Source organism: Phascolarctos cinereus, unplaced genomic scaffold (genome assembly GCF_003287225.1).
Source record: "Phascolarctos cinereus isolate Bilbo 61053 unplaced genomic scaffold, phaCin_HiC Scaffold_4;HRSCAF=312, whole genome shotgun sequence".
Lineage (NCBI taxonomy): Eukaryota > Metazoa > Chordata > Mammalia > Diprotodontia > Phascolarctidae > Phascolarctos > Phascolarctos cinereus.
In genome coordinates, this window is record NW_027555847.1 from 44,766,318 (window position 1) to 44,789,718 (window position 23,401).

A 23,401-nucleotide genomic window follows, 5' to 3' on the forward strand; every position below is an offset into this window, starting at 1 on the left:
GAAGAGAGGATCAAGGAAGAGAGACTGATCAGCAGCATGAAAAGCTGTGGTGAAGTCAAGGAGAATGAAGCTTAAGAAAAGGTCACTGGATTTGACAACTCAGAAATCACTGATAACTTTGCAGAGAGCAGTTTTAAATATTAAATATCAAACAATAAATAGAATGGCAACTTGTCCCTGGAATGTTTTTATTTTAATTCCAACAGAATATCACATGGGAAGAATAAAAATGTAATAATAACAATACCAGCACAGCCCAGATTTATAGTGTTTTAAAACCTCAAATGGGGTCACAAAGAGTTGGACACGACTGAATCGACTCGACAACAATGACATTAAAGTGAGCAGAACACTTTACATGCATCATCTAAGTTGTTCCCACTTCTTCCCCATAAGGAAAATGAACTCACTTGCCACCACAAAGTACTGGAGACTATTAATGAAAGTACCCTTACATCCTGCAACCCGTGACTACTGGAAAACGAAGACATTGGACTGTAGCGAATTCTTTCACTTGGAAGTCAGAGTTTCTATTCAAAGAAGTGGAAGACTGAACGAACAATGAAGATGGTTCAGCCAGTAGATTAGCCCCGTCCTGGAACTGATCATGATCTGCAGCTCATATGTCGTTATTTCAATAACAACATTTCCAGTATTCGTCCTATAGATTACTTCCATTATCAAAGGCTGAAGCAGGCCTTCTTAGCATTTTTATAGTGTATACTTATTCTGCCTAAACATTTCAAGATTATTTCCAACTCCTGATATGGGAACTCCTGCCATCAACATATTTCACAGTCTATCTCTATATAGATGAGAATATATGACATAAGGAGTTACCTGAAACACATAAAGGTTAAGTGACTTGTCCAGGAGCAAACAGCTAAGCAAATGTCATCAGCAGGGATTTTTTAAAAAATACCTTTTTTATCCTCTTAGTGCATTCCTTTTTTCAAATTTATTTTTATTTTTTAAAAATTAAGTATATTAAAATTAATCTGTTTTTTCAAATACTCTGTAATTGAGTAAATAATAAAAATAAGTAAACGAAACCCCCAATACAGAGATTAAAATCCATCAAAAGACATTCCCACATTAGTCATGTCCAAAAATGTTTGTTTCTTTCTGAATTTTGAGTCCAGTATATCTCTGCTAGGGAGTGGCATGTTCCTTTATTCCTTGGGATTGGTGATTTATCACTGTGCTGATCACAGTTCTAAAGTCTTTTGACATTGTTCTCAGTAATGTTGCCATTATTGTATAAATTGTCCCCCTAATCCTGCTTTCTTCATTCTGTATCAGTTTATAGAGGTGTTCCTAGGGAGAGAGGCCTATATGCACTGGGCAATGTTGACTAGAGACAAGGCTTTAGAATCTCTGATTTTTTTTGGGGGGGTGCACACATGTATGAGATAGGCCCCTTTGGGAATGTAGTAAAGCCTCTGGACCCCTTCTATGAATGCTTTTTCAAATTAAGTGATAAAAACACCAAAGTCAGGATAGAGGGTATAGAAAATAAAGATGTAATTGTTTTCCTCATTCAATTTTATGGACCCACTGAAAATAGTGGACCTCAGGTTAAGACTCCCTGCTCTAGTAGGTATCTCATAAATATCCACTGAATTAAATGGAATTGTGTATATCTATTTTATTCTCTAATATTGCAACATTTATTAAAGATGGAACATTACAATTAATCACATTTTTCTACCTTTATTACTTGATGAAAAAAAAAGGTAAGAAACCACACCCTGATGGAAAATGGCATACCCTTGAGAAACCAAGCTTCCTTCTGCCTTCCCAATAAACTCATGTATTCCTTTAAAAATCAATCTACATGTCAAAGCCACAATGCTATGCTTTGCAGTCTATTTAATTATAAAATTCTCCTAGTAAATTGAGAATGGAGAACTGAATGGTGTATCACTTACAGCTCAGCGAATGTGATAGCAACATACCAACCACTCAATCTGCAGGATGCTTATTCTTCTCTGACACTCCATGTAAACTCATTTTTTTTTCATCACAAGATGTAGGTTAATTGTTGTTCTGCTGGTTGCATTGTCTGGTACATTTCTGAATTATGGGAACCTTGATTTCAAGTCAAGCTCCTTAGGCCTACCTTTCCTTGTCACGAATATCCCATCAGGAGCACCTGGTACTAATATGACCACCCTTGCTGCCCCTGTGGTCCCACAAGTGAAAATTCAGCCATTCCAATGGAAGATAACCTGCCCCAGTCAATGTGTTCCTCTCTGGGCTAGAAGGATGAGCCTGACTGCCTCCATGAATTCTTTCTTGATTTGCTTCATTCCCTGTGCCTTTGTTTCTTGACTCTATGGTGAAGCATTTGCATCATGTTCTGTAAGAATGGGCTGAAAGGCACAGGATGAGCAACACTGTCAGTCAGAAAGAGATAGAAGAACCCTGCAGAGAAAAACGATGGTAATAATAGCCTGCATGTTTAGGGCACCTAAGGGGGACAAAACAATTTACAAGGCTGTATCTCACTAATCACAATAACCTTGTGAGTTAGGTAAGTATACATTTTTTATCAAACACACAGGGAAAAGAAAACATTTTAAATTGAGTTATTCTTTGGCTTCCTAAATAGAACAAGAGTCAAGACAAACTAGGGCACAGCAGAGAGCTGAGGCAAGAAGCATGAGAAGTAAGAATGAGGAAAAGAAAGGTATTGTGGAAAGGTGAACAGTGAAAAGGAAGAAAGGAGAGAAGCAATTTTATTTTATAAAAGATCACTTAAAAAGGGAAGGATCCATTAGAAAGTATTAGGCTCTACCAGAAGATATTTAAAACTATGTGTTAACTGAAAATTGGGAAATTAAATAATATAATGCAATGAACACTTATAAAGCACCCACTATGTGCCAGAAACTATGCCAGAAATAGATGCGAAGGCAAATAGCCCCTACCTTCTAAGAAGCTCAAGGGAAAGAGTGAAATGACTGTGGGTGGGTGGGTGGGGAAGGGTATGAGTCAGTATTGCTCAGAGGAGGTAGAACTTGTGAAGAAAGTTCAAGTAGGGGATCTTAACCATTTTGTGTATCATGGATCCCTTTCTTTGGCCATCCATCAAGGCCTATGGATTACTGCTCAAAATGATATTTTTAAAGAAGTGAAGGAAACCTCCAATCTCCTGTCTCCAACTACTTTCAGACATCTTGAACCAGCTCTCCAGTAAACACCTTAAATGCAAATTCTCCAAAGCCAAACTCCCTACCTTTCCTTCCAAATCCTACCCCACACAACTTCCCAATTCCTGTTGAGATCAATACCATCCTCCTAGTCCCTCAGGCTCAAAATCCAAGTGCCATCCTAGACTCCTCACTATCTCTCATTTCCCATATGAAATCTTTTGCCAAGACCTATCGATTTGGCTTTCATAACACTTTTTGAGTATGCCCCCTTCTCTCCTCTGACACTGCCACCCCTCTGGTACAGGCTTTTACTATTGTAAGTCTGCTGGTGGGTCTGCCTGCCTCCAATCCATCCTCTATTCAGTCACCAAAGGGATCTTCCTAAAGCACAGGCCCAAAGATGTCCCCTCCCCCCACCCCATTCAATAAGGTTGGGTGGTTCCTTATTACCTCCAGTATCAAATAAATACCTTTCCAGTCTGATCTTCTTGAGGCAGTCTGTAGTCTAGCCCTTGAATAGAACAGTACTGCAAAAGCTGTAGAACTCTCTATCTTATTCATTTAAATTTGTTAGTTACCATGCTTCCCCAGTAAGAGTAAGTAGGCACTTTTGGATATAAGCATTTGGTACCTATTCATTGCTGCATGTGCATTACATAGAGGAAGTGGGTCATGTGACTACATCAAAGCCAAGTGGTTGATTTTGATGGGATGCCATTACTATCATGTACCTTTCATAGGAACAGATGGATACCTACTCCTATCTTTTTCTCAAAATCTATCTCTCCTACCCACTCCCACCAGCAATGTTGTATAACCTTTAATTTTTTTCTGTGAAAATTTTCATTAATTCTCTCAGGAGTCAAAGGATGTCTCTTCTCTAATGCTATAAATTTAAGCCTCATCTCCATGTGTTTACCTCACTGTTAACCACCAATGATTAACACCCAGTTTCATTTAACCCCTTGATATCAAATGACATTTTAGAAAGAAATTTTGATTACGATGACATAGCAAAAACAGAAGTTTTCGATGTTTTCCTCTAGCACCCGATGGCACATTCTGCCCTATGTGTTTTTGGGCCCTGGGAAGATTGAGATTATACTTAAAGCAGTTTCTTCCTAACATTGATACCATCAAGCTCGTCTCCAAACTTGTAATCACCTCCAGATTCTGCTTCAGTCCTCGTCTCACATATTTCTGGACTGTATCTCTAGTTCATTCCTTAGGGTCTCATTGCTAAATTGACTGTTTACAAAACCCAGAATGGACTCAGGCTCCCAGGCCACTGGTGGCTCCAATTTCTGATATTTCAAGGCTGGAAGGGTTACAGGTGTTTCCAAAACTCCTTTACCTGAAAAAAGGAAAAGAACAAATACAACAGAGACAGAAGCAACAACAGGGCCATGAGCTTACAGGCTACACTGTGGTGGCCCCAGGAGGGGAAATAAAGGCCTGAAACCTCCCTGACTAGCAAGTACCTGCCGTAGTTCTTGTCTTTTGACTAGCATATACCCTGACAGGAATAAAGACCACATCCCTTTGGTCTTTTAGGTGGAGCCAGGTTCCAGCTACACAGCCAAGTAATAATCTTTTCCTTATGTGGTTAGCAGATCAGAACCAGTGACAGCTCCACATCGGAACACAAGATACTTCTATCATACTTCATTATGCCTTTCCAGAAGCAGCTTATGTCTCCTCTTCCCAAAGGAAAATCTTCCAAGCACATTCTGTGTACTCTCAAGCTTCCATTACATATAAACATGTATGTTTTTCTTTGGCCCGGAACTCCATCTGAGTGGGAGATTTGAAATATCTTCTGTACTTACTGTAGTTACTTGGCCATACTGTCCACTCACAGTCTTCCTTCATCATAGCACTGTGAGATGGGAAAAATCCAACTCCTTTGCAAAGGTAGCATTTCTAGACTATCAATGAATGCTACTTTAAGATTAACCTTACCTACAAATAGGGAGTTCTCAGATAATTATCACATACTGCTTATATGCTGGCTTTGTTTAACATCTTATTGAAGGACCCCCCTCATTCAGTGATCAAAGTGATCTCCTAAATCTCAAGTCTGACCTTATCATTCCCCCCACTTAGTAAACTTCAGTGGCTCCTTATTACCTCTAGAATCAAATATAAATTCCTCTGTGTGGGCTTGTAAATCCATTCACTATCTGCCTCCCTTTCTACCTTTCTAGTCTTCTTAAATTATCCTCCCTTCCACAAACTCTTTTATCTATCCATAAGGGCTTTCCTGCTGTACCTTGCACATAAATCCATCTCCAGACTCCATGTCTTTTCACTGAAGGACCTGCTTGTCTAGAATTCTCTCACTCCTCCCCTTTACCTCCTGGCTTCCTACAAGGCTGAGATTAAATCCTACTTTCTGCAGAAGGCATTTCTTGCCTGTCCATAGTTGTTTTGCATGTTATCTTGTCCAGTTACAATGTGAACTACTTGTAGTCAGGGACTATGTTTTTGCCTTTTTTTGTATTTTCAGAGTTTAGCACAGTGCTGGGGACAGTCAGCATTTAATATTAATACTTGTTGATTTACTTTTGTTTTTGTTCAGTCATTTCATTTGTTTCTGATTCTTTCTGACCCCATTTAGGGTTTCCTTGGCAAAGATAGTAGAGTTGTTTTCCATTTCCTTCTCTAGCTTATTTTACAGATGAGGAAACTGAGGCTGAGTTAAGCAATTTGTCCAAGGTCACACAGCTAGTAACTGTCTGAGGCCAGATATGAATTCAAAGAGATGAGTCAGGAATTCCTAACTCCTGGGCCAGTGCTCTATCCACTGGGCCACTTAGCTGCCCATGCTGATTTACTAATTTATCCAAATATCAAAAGCTCATATGGCTAGTAGGCCATAGTATTAATCCTATCCTGACATCATTAAGTTCCATCAACTCTCTTGGAAGAAAAATAATAAATGTAGCCTAGTTTTTAACAAATAATAATTTTTAACCTTATTGAAGTAGGAGAAGGTCATTGACAGAGGCTTTGCCTTGCCTCAATTTTGAGTTAAGTTGAAAAGGCACAATGATTAAGTCAACAAAACCACACTTATTAAGCAATGTATGTGTACAAAAAGTTGGTGCTGGGGATACAAAGAACTTTCCCGGCCCTAAAAGAATTTCAGTGGGGGGAGGAGGTGTATAGACATAAATACAAAGTAATTTAAGGAAAGAGAGAGTGATAACAAGTTGGGGTGGGGGAGTAAGGGAGGTCAGGGAAGGCTCCTTGGAGGATGTAGTGCCTGGCTAAGTCTTGAAGAATGAGAAAAATTCTGAAAGGCCCAGAGGAGGATGGAATGTGGGCCAAGACTAAAGGACTATTAAAGTATGGCTACAGCTTGAGAAAAGAATTGGCCTCTATTTTGCTATGAGTAATTAGGTAGAGATTATAATTTCCAACCAAAATTAGAAAAGTAAAAGCAAGAAAAAAAATACCCAGAGACCACCTAGTCGATTTCTTTTTTGTTCTATTCAGCCTAGCCTTATAAATAAATTAACAGTTTTCCCTGCTCACTTTTTTTCTTCTTCCAGCCAGTGTTCCCCCATAAAAGAATCGGCAATAAAATGAAGGCTATTAATTCTCTTCACAGGTTCCTAACTTCTCATTTAAGAAAAAAAAGTGTCTCAGTCTCTAGCATACACATAGGTCATGTCCCCAAAATGCACCTTTTAGGCTGCTTATTTGGAATTGGGAAAATGTCATAAATCTTGGGTTGGTTCCAAGACTAATTCCCCAAACCACAGAAGGGAACCACAGTAATCATGCCAGCCCTGAGAGCCGGATGCTTCCATTATAGTGGGGATCAGAGAGAGGCAATGTGGTACAGTGGGAAGATTCAGCTTCTGACTCTGCTACTGACTACTCAGATGACCTTGGGTCAGTTACCTCTCAGGGACTCAGTTTCCCATCTGTAAAATGAAGAGATTGGACTAAAGGACTCTAAGAATCCTTCCAGTTCTAAATCTGTGATTTTATAATCCTAATTTCCACTCCAGAAAAAAAAAGAGGTAGGAAGCACGAAGTTTTTTCCTTGGAATTCTTCTACTGAACTCAGTTGCCTTCTCCTGGCTCCATGGCTTTCACCCCATCCACCACCTGGAGGATATATTATAGCTGCACACCCAGCTATGTCTTCTACCCCCAAAAGTCCCATGCTACCAAATCATGGAATTGTTTAGCCTCCCTCCATCTTAACAAAAGATCTCATTGGCAAGATATGGACCATCATGGCTCAGAGTAAAGAAGAAAACCGGGACTTGGATCCATTCACACTAATTTGTGAATCATTATTATCACCCTTAGCCTTCCAAAAATATTTGAATTTTCAAAAGAGAATATTTGTTGAAACAAAAGATCTCTGTTGGAAATTTCAGGCCAATAAGTCATAATATCATAGATCTAGAAATGGAAGGACCTTCAAGGCCATTAAATCCAATCCCTTTATTTTACAGATAAGGAAACTAAGTCTGACACAGGTTAAGTGACATCTTCAGGGTCACTCAGCTAGAAAATGTCTGAGGTGAGATTTAAACTCATCTTCAATTCAGATAATATAAAGGAAGATTTTAGGAGCAGAGAGAAAATCCTGGAGGTTAGATCCTCTAGCTTTTTGCTTTCCCCACCTCCTTTAGTAGCACCAGTGGAAAAAGCAGCAGCAGCAGCAGCAGTGGCAAGATGTCAGGAGTAACTCCCGAAGCATCAGGGGTTGGGCCTGGCTGTCATTTGTATGCATGGCTCATTTGTTAGTGGCCTATCTGTAAATCCAGACTGCCCGCATTCCTTAAGCTGACATTCTCTCTGGAAAAGTCTTCGGGGAAAGAGATTCAGTAATCATTCCAGGGTCAAACTATCTTTAAGACAGTTTCCACTATCCTACCCTGGAGTGGAAGAGAATTTGGTTCATCTGAATGCTCACTTTCCTGCCTCTGAGCACAATTACAGCAGAGAGGAAACTGCTTGTGGTCTAGTCTTTTTGGTAAAAGCCATAGGCAAGGAGTAGTCTTGCAAAATTAGATGGACTGATGTTATTATCACTGTATTTTGGTAGGAGTTGGAATTATTAACTTTTCCCTCAGTGATTTTTTTTTTGCTTGTTTTCTTTGGTAAAGGAAACCTAGTGGCCCTCATCATTCCCACTCAGTTCCTTCAATAATGCATGGCTTGCTCCCTTCACCTGAAGGGTTTGAACATCAAGAAGGAGGTCTTGGCCTTATCACATCTTGTGGATTTTGATTTCTTTTTCTGAGTGAGATGCTAGAATGAAAGAGGCCAAGAACAAAGTCTAATAAAATATACAATAGCAAACTTAGAAAAGTCAGTTTAAATGTAGTGTGGCCTAATAATTACAGGACACATGCTATCATCCATAGAACGCTGATCCGAAAGGACAGGAGACTTTGGTTAAAGGCTCACCTGTGACATATGTTGGCTATGTGACCTTAGAAAAGCCAAAACCTGTCAGTGGTTAAAAGAAATCTCTCAAATTCTGAGAGAACCTCTTGCAGAGTAGGTAGCCACATGTATTGGTAGGAGTTTCCTAATACCTAATATCCTCCAAAATTATACACACACATATGTACATATGTATGTATATGTACATATGTGTGTATATATACATATATGATTTGTATGCATATTTATATACATATGTCTAGCCCCTATACCTATCCTGAAGGCCTGCCTTTGGTGGACAAGGGAAAGTTCTAGGAGAGATGACTGACCACAGGAAGAAGAGGTCCCTGATCAGTATGGTCCTTCTCATTGTCTCTCATTTTAAAAATCTCTCTCCATCCTCCTTCATCCACTTCCTCCTTTATCCCTCTCTTTCCTTTCACTTCTTTCCTGTACCCTTCTTTTCCTATACCCTCCTCTTTTCTTTTCCTTCCTGCCTTCTTTCCCATACTTCCACTTTCTCCTCTTTGACTTCACTTCCCTCCTTGCTTTCTCTTCCTCCTCCCTCTTCCTCTTCCCTCTCTCCTTCCTTTCTGTAACATTTCCTCTCTCCCTGTATTTCCCTTTCCTCCATTCCTTTCTCCTCTTCCCTTTTCCCTTCTTATATTTCCATTCCCCCTTCATCTGCTTCCCCCTCTCTCTTTTTGCCCCCTCCTTTCCTTACCTCTTCCTTTTCTCCCACTCCCATTGCTCCTCTCTTCCCTTCCTTCCCCTATCTTCCTTCATCCTCCCTATCCCATAGTCTCCTTCCATTTGCTTTTTCTTTCTCTTACTCTCTCTCTTTTCCTCCCTCTCCCCCTTCATTGTCCATTCCCTCTCTCTAAAGAATTATATCATCATTATGGAGAGAAGAAGAATGCTATACTCTGAAGTGGTCTAATGAATCCAGCACCTGGGTTCAAATCTTAGCTCGTCTACATAAACCTGTATGACCTTGGGTGACTTGGGTCATACAACTCCTTTGGTCCTTTGTGTTTTCTTCTGTAAAATGAACTAGTTCTCTACTCTTCCTTCCAGCTCAAAAATCTATGATCTGTGATTTACAACCTCTGAACAAGGCACTTCAGTTCTCTGTGGCTCAATTTCCTCATCTGTAAAATTAAGATATTTTATTTTATTGTCTCTAAGTTCCACTTAGCTTTAAATATAAGATATTGGAGAGGAAAGATAGAAAAAAATTTCTGGAGTAGAGGAGAAAAAAGGGATATGAAATGACTGAAATTCAGCTTGATCCTCCCTTATGGACATCAGCAGTGTTGAGCTGCTGATTGGCAAGAAGCATATAATAACCAGCTAAATACAGTTGATTGAGTGTCATATCCAGATAAAAAGAGGGAAGGGTATTCTTCATAAAACTGGCTTGAATTTGAAAATAGTTGGAGGCCATCCCACCCCATCACATGGCAATATATAACAAGGAAGCAAGAAACTAGGAAGAGACCTCTAAGAATTCATCACTGGAAGAAGACAAAGTAAAAAAAAATCCACCACAGGAGATGATCACAAGAGGTACTGAGAAGAATGATGAAAGAGTGAGGACCAAGGAACTCTCCTAGATCAAGCAATTAGGGCAAGTTGAATATAGCAATTGTCTACATGGATGATAGGATACTTGTCTTTTTGGCATGGATAAGCAAATACTATACATAATCAATGTACTGTACAATCTCCTGAAAGAAAATGTCAGGGGTTCTTAAGTGTGTCTCTCTGTGTCTGTGTGTCCATGTGTGATGGATATTTACACAGCCTATGCACCCTAGGGGCAGAGTAATCTTCCAGGTTGAGAAGACTGCTGGGTCATGGTACAGAAAGGAAGCCCAGAAGGGAATTAAGGAGTGAACCAAGAAATATCCCCTCAGCACCTCAGCGTCCTCATCTATAAAATGAAGTGATTGTACCAGACTAGATGGCCTCTGATCTTATGAGTCTATGAACATAAATGTGTATGAAGCTTTTCCTATAGAGGAAGAACCTTCTTCTGCAATAGCAGCAGCTTCCATTCCAAGGAACAATGATATAAATCCACAGATGCCATCAGGGAAGAGGTCATGTAGGAAGTATCTGACAGTGGCTCCTTGAGGGTAGGCATTGTTTCATTTTGTCTTTGTAATGCCAGCACTTAGCATAGTGCCTGTCACATAACAAGTCTTGATGATTGATTAATTCATATGGGTCAGAGGAAGTGAAAAGAAGCCAGTGGTGGCTACTGAATTTGTTGAGCTGATATTAGCTCTTGCTAGTGTCTGCTACCTTTCCAGGTCATAAATACATGACATGGCAAAGAATACTCCAAGACTGGTCAAAGCCAATCACCCATTTCACATGAGTCACATGGAGACAAATTATATTGCACAATGAAATTTAGCATTGCTTAGGGGTTATAAAATGCTAGATAAGAAACTGGATGTACAGGTAATGTTTTTATCACTGCTGCAAATTGAAGGCAGGTATTTCCAAAAGGAAAAGGAGATTGAGTAGAAGAACAAATAGCTAAGAAGATGTCTGAGAAGGGTATTTGCATTGCTGGATTGTGACTTAAAATATAGAAATTATGGGCTCCTGTCTAAGAGTGGAGTATACCTAAAATAGGTCAACCTTGAAAATCTAAACAAAAGGACTTGAAATGAGAAGGGGTGGGTAGGTCAAAAAACCTGACCCAATATTTCTGCCATAGGTAGCTATTAAAGAGAATAGCTACAAGATAAAGAAAAAGAAGGCAGCAAAAAAATACCCAACACTTTATGGGAAATAGAACCATAGATAAACTCCATGTCCTCCAGTGTTTATATCCAAAGTATGCTCAGAGTATGTGTCACAAGAAATTAATTGGGGATTCTAAACTAAGCAGGCAAATTTGACAATAGATAATGCTATGAATAAGTGGAATGGAATTCATATCTAGAGTATGGCTCTAGAACAGAGAAAAAGTGGGGTAGGTACAGTAGAAAGGGCATGGGATTTAGAGTCCAAGGCATGGGATTTGGAGTCCTGGGTTCAAATCCCAGCTGTGCCATTAACTGCGTTTGTTTACTTTTGGCAAATAACAATCCTTCTGGGCCTTAGTTTCTTCATCTGTAAAATCAAGAGGTTGAATTCACTGACTTCTAAGATCCATTCCAGCACTTAATTTATAAGACTATGAAATGTGTACTGTAATTCAAAAATAACAGACTAGCTAAAGGATAAAGGAAGGTATCAAGCAGCATCACGTACTAATAAGTTCTATTCCTATGGGAATATAAAGGCATGAGGTAGTATGATATCCACTCAACTGCCTTATTCAGTAATTAGTTTCTTGTCAAATAGCAGCTGAGCATAGCTGATGTATGTAAAGGAGGATCAAGTTGAAAGATCAATCTAATAATATTAAATTTAACGTGGATAAATGTTAACATAAGTAAAAGTCTTATATATGTGATATTTACTTTTTGATTCCAAGGATAAGATAGGGCTGGGGCATGAAGGAAGGGAAGACGGTTCATCGGAAAGATGTCTAGGAATTATAGTGGAACGCAAACCAAATATGTATAAGTAATTCAATATGGCAGTGAAAAAAATGTTAACATGATACTAAGCTTTGTTCACTGAAAAATGTTGCCCAGAATAAGGGAGGTTAAAAATGCCCTTGGTAGTTTGATCAAATGAGTCAATGTTCTATGGTCAGTCCTAGTTACTGCATTTTAGGAAAGAACTTGATAAACTGCAATAGGTGGGGGAAAAGATGTCCGAGATGGTGAAGGGTGCCAAGGTGATGCCATATGATGATTAGCTGTAGGAATTTTGGTTGTTTAACTTGGAGATGAAAAGTCTTAAAGAGAGCACACTTTCTAGTTGTCATGAGGACTAGGGATCAGACATATTCTACTTTGCCCTGAGAGGTAAAATTTGGGAGCAATCAGTGGGAATTGCAAAGATAGATTCAGGCTCAGTTATAAGGAAACATTTCCTAACAGTTAAAACTTTCCCAAAGTTGGATAGACTTTCCCAGCAGCTGGTGGATACCTCTTCCCTTGAAGCAAGCAAAGACTGATCTAAGTCTGTGATTCTACAATGCATATCTTGCAAAATCTCATTCACAATAAATATACCCAAATTCTGTGTATTTCTTTTTGGATTGTTTCTTTCAGCATGGGTAGAAGAAATAATTAAGAGAAGGCCAATCCCATTCCCACTTCTGAAGTTATCCTATCATGTCATCCAGGGCAATCTCCAGTCATCCTGATCTATATCTGGCCACTGGACCCAGATGGCTCCAGAGGAGAAAGTGAGGCTGGTGACTTTGCACAGCCCTCCCTCACTTAAATCCCATTCACTTGCATGTCATGGCATCACCTCCCTGATGCCATGATCCTCTTCAAGAACAAAGGACAAACAACAGCAATAACATCGATCATGTGATCTGTAACTAGGCTGGGAAGAAGAAAATTGCCCTCCTTCCATAGAGACCAGCTGACTCCTATAGCAGCCTCTTTTCTTCTGATTTTTTTAAATAACAAACTAGTTTCTCTCAAAGCCAATCTCCCCTTTTCAAACTCACTTTTTCCTTCCCTTATGCCTTTTCCTTGACCTTGGCTTCCCTTCCTCCTATTGGTCTTCCTAGTGGTCTTTTGGTGATGACCTAAAAGAAGTCATCACTTTTTCTGGCTTTCCTTTATTACTTCTCAAGGATTATTTGCTTCTTCCTAAGTCATATTTTCCTAAGTGTTTATTGTAAGAGGATAAGAAAAAGCAGGGAATTCACCTTATAAACTCTCTGTTCCCCAGTTCTAATCATTCAATAACTTTATAGGCAGAAAATATGTGGCATGGATTTTCTTTTTTTTCCTCTCTTTCTCATCTTTCTATGATTTATTCTGGAGGCCTTATTCTAATTTTTTCCATATATTTAAGTTTATTATTATTATTATTTTTATTTATCCCAGACTGCAGCCTTAAGACCTCTGTCTGCATTTACTCCTCTAGGAATTTCACAAATAAATCACTTGAATATATGTTATGTTTCTCTGATCTCTCTTGATAAGCTTTAGCCCCTAAGTAGTATAGAATATTATCTAATCATGCTGAAAAAACCCAATAATGTATTCAGTAGGAAAATAAAATAAGAGAACAGTTATTATCACCACACATCATATAACCCGCAAATACAGCTGCCATGAAACGGTACATTCTTTAGAACGTAATTGCTAACAAAACTGGTATAAAATACCCTGCAAGAATAGCAGTACCATAGCTCTCAGGACACTTTACATCTTTGTTATGAGCTATCACATTGCAGCTTGTAGCATAGTTATTTGCATGCATTTCTTGGTTTCCCTGTGAGATTGTGAACTCCTTGAGGGCAGGGCCCATGGTTCATTCATCTTTCTATCACCTTTAGTTCCTGGCAAGTTGCCTTGCATCTAGTTAATGTTGAATTAGCATTTGCTGAATGAGATGTGTATCTGTCCCATTTCAAAATGCCAATAGTTCAAAAGACAGAGAGCCAAATGCAAAGCTGAATACCAAGTCCTTCCATGGAAAGCGTGTAAACAGACCATCTAGATAAGGTTAGTGAAACTGGCTTTAGATATTGCCTGAGTAAAGAATAGCAAAAGGTATAAGGGACAATAAAATATGAATTCAAATTTCTTATTGTTGTTCAGTCATTTCAGTCCTGTCTGACTCTTTTTGACCCCATTTGGAGTTTTCTTGATAAAGATAGTGGAGTGGTTTGCCATTTCCTTCTTTAGTTCATTTTACAGATGAGGAAACTGAGTGAACAGGGTTAAGTGACTTGCCTAGGGTCACACATCCAATAAGTACCTGAAACCATATTTGAACTCAGGTCTTCCTGACTCCAGACCTGGTGCTCTATCCACTGTTCCTCTTTCTAGTTTTCCTTTAAACAACACAACAGTCTGGTTTTTCAATAGGTTTGTCTTTTTCCTGTTTTCCTATTGTTCCTTTTCATTCTGAGTCCTTACATTCTTTTTGTCCTCATATCTATAATGAATAGTTGGGGGAGGGGGGTAAGGACTTTACATGACCCCAACAAAAATCTTCATCCAAAAATACACACTCTACATCTGTATTCCCTGAAAATTGGGAAATCCAACCAAACTGTTTTTGTTTATATAATGGCCCGGGGACAAAGAGTTGACCTCATAGTCAAGAAGACCTTAGTCCAAGCCTTGATTCTGGCACCTACTGGCCATGTGACCTTGGGGAAGTCATTTAACCTCTAAATGCCTTGGGCAATTATCTGAAACCCTAAGTTACCTCAAAGATGTACAACTGCATTGGTAAATTCAACAACAAGCATTTAATTAAGTACCTACTATGTGTCAGACACAAATGGGGAAATTCCTCACCCTGAGCTCCTTCCACTGATGAAATCACAGGTCTGATGACTTTTTAAAATGCCAAATAATTGGCTTTAACCATTTTAACAATGAATTGGCCAGTTCCAGTTTCGAATAAACTAAACTTGCATTGCTTTTATGAAGATAGACTCAGTTTATTGCTGAAAGAAAAAAAAATCTGCGATATGGCCTGTTGCCTCCCTAGTTTATTTATTTATTTATTTGTTTTGGCGGGGTGCGGGAGGAACAGGAGATTGCTTGGCAACACATGGCAGCAAGGATTTGGATATAAGCTGTAAGTTCCATTTCTTTTTTTAAACTTAATCCTACAAAGCCTGGACAAAAAGTATTACACAGACATATGCATTTTTCTTTCTATTTGAAAAAGAGCTAACTGTTTGTAATTACCATCTGTGTGGGTGGTTATGGCTGAAAAGACCAATTTAGGCCCAACAGTGCTTTCCACACTGAACATTCCTGAACACTGCCCTTTGATTAGCCTCAGCAGCCATTAGCTGGAGAGCTTGCCGCTGTTTGTAACCCTGCCTCTAAATGGGCATGAATAAGGTCAGAATTTGGCACAGGGTTACAGATTTCCTTGTTAGAGGCTCAGAATCTCTCTGATAGCACCTGATAAATACATGCAAATACTATTTTTATCAAATGTCTGGATTGCTATCATGTTTCTTGACTGCTTTCCCTTCAATCAAAAAAAGCTGATTTAACTTAAAAAAAAAAAAAAGGAACCAGCCTTCAGGATCTACTCTTGCCTTTTCAGAGCCCCTGCCTGAAATCCCCCTTGGAAATGATCTTTTCCCCTACCCTGAGCTCCTACCACCACTCATTCAGCTTTCATATTTACTGTTTTCCAATGGGGTCTTTTGTTGTGTGCACTTCTTATTCCCCTCAGATAGATTGCAAACCCCCCCTCAGAGAGCTGGGGCTAAGTCTTATTCATCACTGAATTCCCCACAGCATCTCATGTAGGGCTAGCAGATAGCCAATAAGTGTTCGCTATTTGATAGCGGAATGAGCTGCTTGTCAGGGCTGCCTCACTTCCAGGCATAATTCTGGATGCCTTCAGCTATGCACCCCCTTATTAGGAGAATTAAGGGCTGATTGATCTAAGAGGCATTTGAAGTAAAAAAAAATACACAAAAATAACACCTTATGAGTACTATAGCATTTAAAAAAAAACTTGTCATAAATCATTATCCCTTCAATTCTCTGAATGAATCTAAATTAGCTTTGATAATATTCATGGAACATGTGCTCTAACACTCAGAGAAATCAGGCAGTGAGTTTCAAGACATTCAATCGATTAGACCTTTCCATGCTATTCCTTTTTTGGTTGTTTTTCGATGGAATATAATTCTAAAAGGAATTCTAAGTGAAGACCCTGGTCTTTGTCTCCATAATGCTAAAATATCGGCGAAAATTCAGATATATGGGGGTTTCAGGGTGCCAAACACCTAAATCACTCAGCCAATAGATATTTTGGGATCATATTCTATGTACAGAAGGCCCTTTGCTAGGCTCTGTGGAGTTATAAGACATGTGCCATGCCCTCAAGGAACTCATAGACTAGTATTAGAGGGCTTGTGGAAAAGTTTTTAAAATAATACACAAGATGGCACAGGGAATTATAGGAAATTAGGTGGAGATGTAGGTAAAATAGTAGACTTGGGAATCTGAGTTCACATCCTTCCTCAGACACTTTAGTGGCTCTATGACCTTGGGCAAGTTGCTTAACCACTGTGTGCCTCAGTTTCCTCATCTGTAAAATGGGGATAATAATAGCATCTACTTGACAATGTTGTTGTGAGGATCAGATGTGATAACATAATATGTATGAAGCTATTTGCAAACCTTAAAACACTATAAGCATTCTGTTTGGCTTTTAAATTAGATTCCAGCCTACTTTTTCTGGCTTCTTGGACATTATCCACTTGGATGCACCATGTGCTTCAGCCAAACTGCCTTCCCCATTCACTATACTCTATTTCTCATCTCTGTATCTTTTCACAATGCTGTCCTTCCTCACGTGTGATCATTAGATTCTCTCCCTTCTGTCAAAGTTCATCTCAAGTATTGCCTTATCTATCTTGGATACACTCTCCCTTTCCATCCCACTGATTATGCTTTCCTTTCTGCATATGTCCAATATAGTTTGTATTTAATTGTCTATGTGTATTGTTTACTCATAATAGAATATAAGACCCTTGAGGGCAAATATTATTTCATTTTTGTCTTTGTGTTACCAATACCTATCACATAGTAGGCACTTAATACAGTCCTCTTAAATGGATAACTTGTTCCTTGAAAGGTGCTTTACAAAGCTTAATATAATATACAAATACAATTTTTAAAATGTCTTTGGGGATGATATTCCAGAGAGAGGAAAAATCCAGGCAAATGTAGGACAACATGAACATATCCTGGAGATATAAGAAGACCTATTTGGCTAGAGAATATGTCCTACGTACACGAATGAAAGATAAGGCCGGAAAGTTAAATGAGTTGGGACAATTTGACTGTAGATTTTGGGAATGTTAAGTCCATATAAACAGAAGGTTAGAATAATCTAATTAATTTATCAGTTTGGATTGATAACGTCTTAAGAAAGAAGCAACATGGAACAGTAGATAGGGCACTGAGCTTGGACTCAGCAAGCCCTGAAGTCAATTGCTGCTTAGTACTTACTATCTACATGATGTTGGGGAAGTCATTTAACCTATTTGTGCCTCAGTTTCTTCATCTGTAAAATGATGGGGTTAGGCCTGATGGCCTTCTGAGGTCTTCCAACTAATGATTCTTTAATAAGGCTTAAAATAGAAAACTTCAGAAACAGAGATGCTTATGTTCATGTGGTTGACAGATAACAAGGCAGTTTGGTGTGGTAGAAGAGCATGGTGGAGTTTGCTTTACTACTACCTGGAGTCTACAAATAACAAGTTTTGTTGCACAGGAAAAATCATTTCACCTCTATGAATCTCAGTTTCCTCATTAATAATCATAGCTAACATTTACATAGTGCCTACTACATGGAAGGCACTGTGCTAAGTGTTTTGCAGATATCTCATTTGATCTTCACAACAACCCTGGGTGGTAGGTTCTATTATTATCCCCATTTTGCTGATGAGAAAACTGAGACAAATAGGAGTTGAGTGAATTCATAGTTAGAAAGTTGCAAACTCAGGGCTTCTTGACTCCAAACCTGGTATTCTATCCATTGCCCTGCCTCTTTGTTTTGTTTTTCAGTCATATCTGACTCTTCATTACACCTTTTTGGAGGGTTTTCTTGGCAGAGATACTGGAGTGGTTTGCCATTTCCTTCTCCAGCTCATTTTTTGAGATGAGGAAACTGAGCCAAACAAGGTTAAGTGACTTTCCTAAGGTCACACAGGCAGTAAGCATGTGGTCACACAGGCCAGATTTGAACTCATAAAAATGAGTCTTTCTGATTCCAGGCCCAATGTTCAATCCATTGCTCTGTCTAGCTGCTCCTATGTTAAGGGCTGTTAAATAATTCCTTCCCAGCTCTAAAGTTCATTGATTCTGTGGTTTTAAGATGTGAAGAAGGCTATAAAACAAGAACACTGAAAAAGAAAAAACAAAAAACCAATGAGTTTTCATGTCATTGCTCATGGCATACACTTCTTTTCCATTAAATGTCCCTCTCTGAATCAGAAAACCCATCCCCTGCAAATTGCAATTTTGGCATTTACAATTATAATGTTCTTTCTCTTCCTCCCCGCTTTTCCAACAGATCTGGAAAACTTCAAAACACGAACAAGAAGTACCGTGTCCGTGCGCCAAGGTCAAGGAATGGTGCTACTGTGTGGCCCCCCACCTCATTCTGGAGGTAAGCGCTACAGCAAAGTCCATTTTTGCCCATCAGTAAACCTGCTCTTCATCTTGCCAAATGTTCTTCCCTCACTGGCACCAGCTCGGGAGGGGAGTGCAATTTGTAAAGATTTCCATGATCCCTCAGGGCAGAAGAGAAATTATTTTGGGTGCCCATTGTAATCAGGATGTGAAAATGTCAGATTGTGAAAATGTTCCATCCCACTTAATATCTACCTGGCATGAAGGAAAATGAAACCTGAGTAAACCTCTGTCAAAACCATCTTTCTGGATGAAGGGAAATAGCTAACGCTGCCAATATTTATTATTGACTTAACATGGTGTTGGAAGGAAGTCACCACTTTATCAGGAGAATCTGGTTTTGGTAAAGATGAAAGCAAGAATATCTAGTGACCACAACAGCCAGGAAATCTTTAGGAAGCCAATAATCCATAACAAAGATGGGCTGGATTAAAGATAGATATAAGGAGACTCAATGGATATAACTAAGACTCAATAATTAATTGAATAAATTTGAGATAAATATGATAATAAAGCATAATCATACATCTGAGGCCTTGGAAGTCACTGAATTCAACCCTCTCATTTTGCAGATGAGGAAACTGAGTCACAGAGAGTTTAAGTAATTTGCCCCAGGTCACACAGGTAGTATCTATCTGAAATAACATTTGAACCTGGAGCTTGCTAACTCCAGGTACATGCCAAATTCATACTACCATGTTGCCAAAAGAAGAGAAGTGATTTGTCTAGTCACATGTGTAGTAAATGTAAATGTATGTATTTTAACCCAACTCCAAATTCAGTAACCTTTCCACTGTGCCATGGCTCCTCCTTCAAGTATTGAATAATGGGCAATAAAGGATTTTTATCAGTGATTCACTTTCTAATTCTATGCATTTTGTTGTATGCATTTACAGACATTATTCTGAAACAGGGTCCATAGGTTATGCTATACTGCCAAAGGTGTCTATGGTGCAAAAAAAAAAGAGCCCCTGTGCTAGTCTAGAAAAATGGAAAGTTCAGGTCAAAATGCAGCTCTGGGTAACTGAGGCCAAAGGCACTAGATGATAATGGCATTGATGTTGGTGGTCATAAAATCATAATCTTAGAGCTTTAAGGGACCTTAAATGCTCTCTAAACTAACCCCCTTATTTTAAAGATGATAAAACTGAGACTCAGAGAAATCAAATGAGTTGTCTGAGGTTTCACAGGTAATAAATAGCAGAGCCAGAATTTGAACCCAGGTCCTCTGACTCTAACTCCAACATTCTTCCCATCATGATCCACTTCACTGACAATGATAGCTCAATTTATATAATGCTTTAAAATCACTTTCCATACATCATCTCCTTCACATTTCACAATATCCCTATGAGGTAGATGCCATAGATATCATTGTCCCCATTGTATAGCTAAGAAAATTGAGGCTCAGTGTCTTTGCTTATCCATGGCTATGAGGCTATTAGGTTCCAAAGGCTAGGATTGTACCTGTTTCTAATGATGGACCTGACTCTAGGTGACTCTACTTCTCTATACCTCAATGGCACTAGTAAAGTTTCCTGTCAACCCTGGCATCCACTGGCATCCACTTCACTTCAATTTCTTGCTAATATGCCTTTGTCTTTTGTCCTATTTTCAAATGTCACACTTTTTCTCTGTCTCAGCTGGAGTAGGGGAAAAGAGTTACCAAATTAGTGATTTAGCTTCCTTTTGCGCTTTCAATGACAATTTTAAAAATGCCACTGGGTGTTAGTTGACCTGAAGGACTCTGCCTGTGTTTCTTAGAGAAGGAATAAAGTCTTTCTCTCAATAGTTTTGAATTGTGAAAGTCTTGCATTCATTCTCTTCAATTTAATCAATGCTTAAATCTGAAAATACCTTTTATCAAAACTAGATGAACATTTAATTTTGGGATGATAGTGTAAATGGAGGGATAATTCATGAATCTGCTAATTGCTCTTCCTTGATGAAATCAGTAATGGGCATGAAAGTAACTCCAGAAATGAGATGAATAATGAAAGTATCTTAAGAAAAAAACACTATAGGTATAATGCTGTATTTAGGTAAGGAAAGGCATGAAAAAATCATGGGCATATGAAAAGTGAGGAACCCAAAATCTTCCCTCTCCCAGAGAGGAACACATTAAAAAAAGCTATGCCAAAGTCTCCCAGAATGTGTATTTCTTTGCTGGTAGCTGCTCAGTTACTCTAAAATCCTGTTCCTTGAGCTGTGCTGACATTCCTGACAGTTGTGATGGTGAAAGACAAGGAAACAAATATTCACGTCAGGAGCTTCATTAGAAACAGCTTCAGAGCTAGCTACATGGGCAAGAGGAGGAAGGAAATTTTGTAGACTGAGAAAATAAAGGTCAGAAACTGAAAGAGGTCATCTCCTAGATATAAAGCAGAGTTTTTTTTTTTTAATGAAACTGAGTATTTTTATGAAATTCTTCCACTTCCCCCACCTCATCCCTAGGAACCTGAAATCCACCAACATAAAATGTGCAATAGGAATTCTGTCATTGGGTTTCTGGTATGTGCATCTCCCTGCTTGGAGACTGGCAGGCTCACTGAATTATTGGGCTCACTGAGCATTTTAGTCCAAGCATATGGCATCCCTGTTGCAATCATAAGAGATCAAGCAGTGGAAGGAAATGAGTCAGCCTTTTATTCTACCAGCATGGTACCGAGAAATGGCATGAAATCCATTGTAAGCAATGCTGTGTGTCCTATTTTGACTGCAGTGTCGTGTGTCAGGCAGTTCAGGGTAACAAAAAAAATGAACAGCAATTAATCTATTTTGAAATGAGTTTCAGTCGGCAGGTAGTTCTGGTAATCCCACCATCACTGTTTGGCTCCTCATTTTGCTGGCTCTTACTCTGTGTATCTTGATTCAGATTCTATGTTGTTAAATAGATTTCACTATCGAATTTCAGCTTGGCCCCTGGAAAGTTTCTAAAATACACTCAGTTTGTCTTTGGTGTTTCTTCATAGGAGAAATACAAAGAGGTTTAGAGAGTTGGGCGAGACCAGGGATTTTCCTCACTGGTTTTTAACCAGCTAGTTTTGTAGTCCCAGTACTTGGCGGTCTCCGACTATACCAAAGCTAAAAAGAAACAGGTGAGCCATGGGACTTCCAAGAAAAGTTTTTATTTCAGTTGTCCTCTTGATTGTAAATCAAATGAGTCTTGTTAATTAGACGATCACATCCATTTGAGGGGAATATCCCATGCTCCTTGTTCAGTCAAGGAAGAGATCTGAAGTCTTTTGGTACTAATCACGGGGAAGTCTGTGGAAGAAAATAAAATAGAGACAGTTACAAGGATGTTGAGAAGGGAGATAAGTATCTGGGAGATGGACAGTAGTGATGGGAGAGTTACACTCAGCAATTCTGCTTTAGATTTTGGTATATAATGATTAAAAAACCACAAAAAGATGCAACGGCATAAGGCAGAATGAATTGGCCTCAGAGTCAGGAAGACTTGGGTGTGAGTCAAGCATCTGACATACACTAAATATGTGACCCTAAGGAAGTCACTTAAACTCTTAGTATCCCAGAGAGCTTTTTAAAATGATATTACAGGGCAGGCTCTGATCTGCACCAAGAAAGGCAATTTCCTCAATTGGAGTCCCCATAATCACAGGTCTAGATTAAAATAAATAAAAGTATACTGAGAGTGTACATAAATGCTTAAAAAGTATGTTATGCCATTTGATCTTCATAACAACCCTGTGAAGTAGATTATTATTATTCATATTTTGCAGGCAGAGATAACAATATTAGTAATTCTGTCTCATAGGATGATTGCGAGCTTCCAATGAGATGATGTTTACATAGCCTGTGCATGACATCCCATCTCTCTGTCTGACTTTGTCATTTTTGGTATATCTGTTTCCCATGCCCGTTCGTTGGCTCACTCACTCAGTCTGAACTTGAACAATGGCAGATCATGGAGTTCCAGGGGTGGGGGTGGGGTGGCCATATTGCTAAAACATACTTTATCAGGATTTTTGGAAAAATTATATTCCTGCTACTAAACACTCTAGCTTTGGAACCCACATCAATGTGCTTTCCAATTAACAAATAAACCAAGATGACACTATTAAATATGCTAAATAGAAGGCAAAATAAGAATATGAGTAGTATAATATTTTGCTCCAAAAAGTGAGGCACATAGGGGCAGCTAGGTGGTGCAGTGGATAGAGCACCGACCCTGAAATCAGGAGGACCTGAGTTCAAATCGGCCTCAGACCAAACACTTGATACTTACTAGCTGTGTGACCCTGGGCAAGTCACTTAACCCCAATTGCCTAAAACAACAACAACAGCAAAAAAGTAAGGCACATAATATTTCATCAAAGCAGGCAATGTCCATAGGGAAGAGCATTCACAGACTTACAGAATTATAACAGGGTGGTACTTTCCTAGAAACATGTGTTCAGCACCATTCACAATTCTGTCCTATGGGCCTTGATGAACTTTGTCTCCCTCTGGAGCAGCCTGTGCAATGTTGCATTGTTGGTAAGGGTTGCTCTTTCATTCCTCCATTAATAAATG

The 23,401-nt window shown here is 39.0% G+C and overlaps 1 protein-coding gene across 2 annotated transcripts in view; it reads left to right on the forward strand.

The window, feature by feature from the left end:
- Positions 1-23,401, forward strand: part of LOC110195628 (contactin-4) — a 1,139,396-nt gene that overhangs the window by 848,732 nt on the left and 267,263 nt on the right. For both annotated transcript variants that reach the window (XM_020968471.2, XM_020968474.2), the window contains one exon: positions 18,747-18,842. In XM_020968471.2, the coding sequence (XP_020824130.1) occupies positions 18,747-18,842 (96 nt within the window). The remainder of the gene's footprint in view (positions 1-18,746; positions 18,843-23,401) is intronic.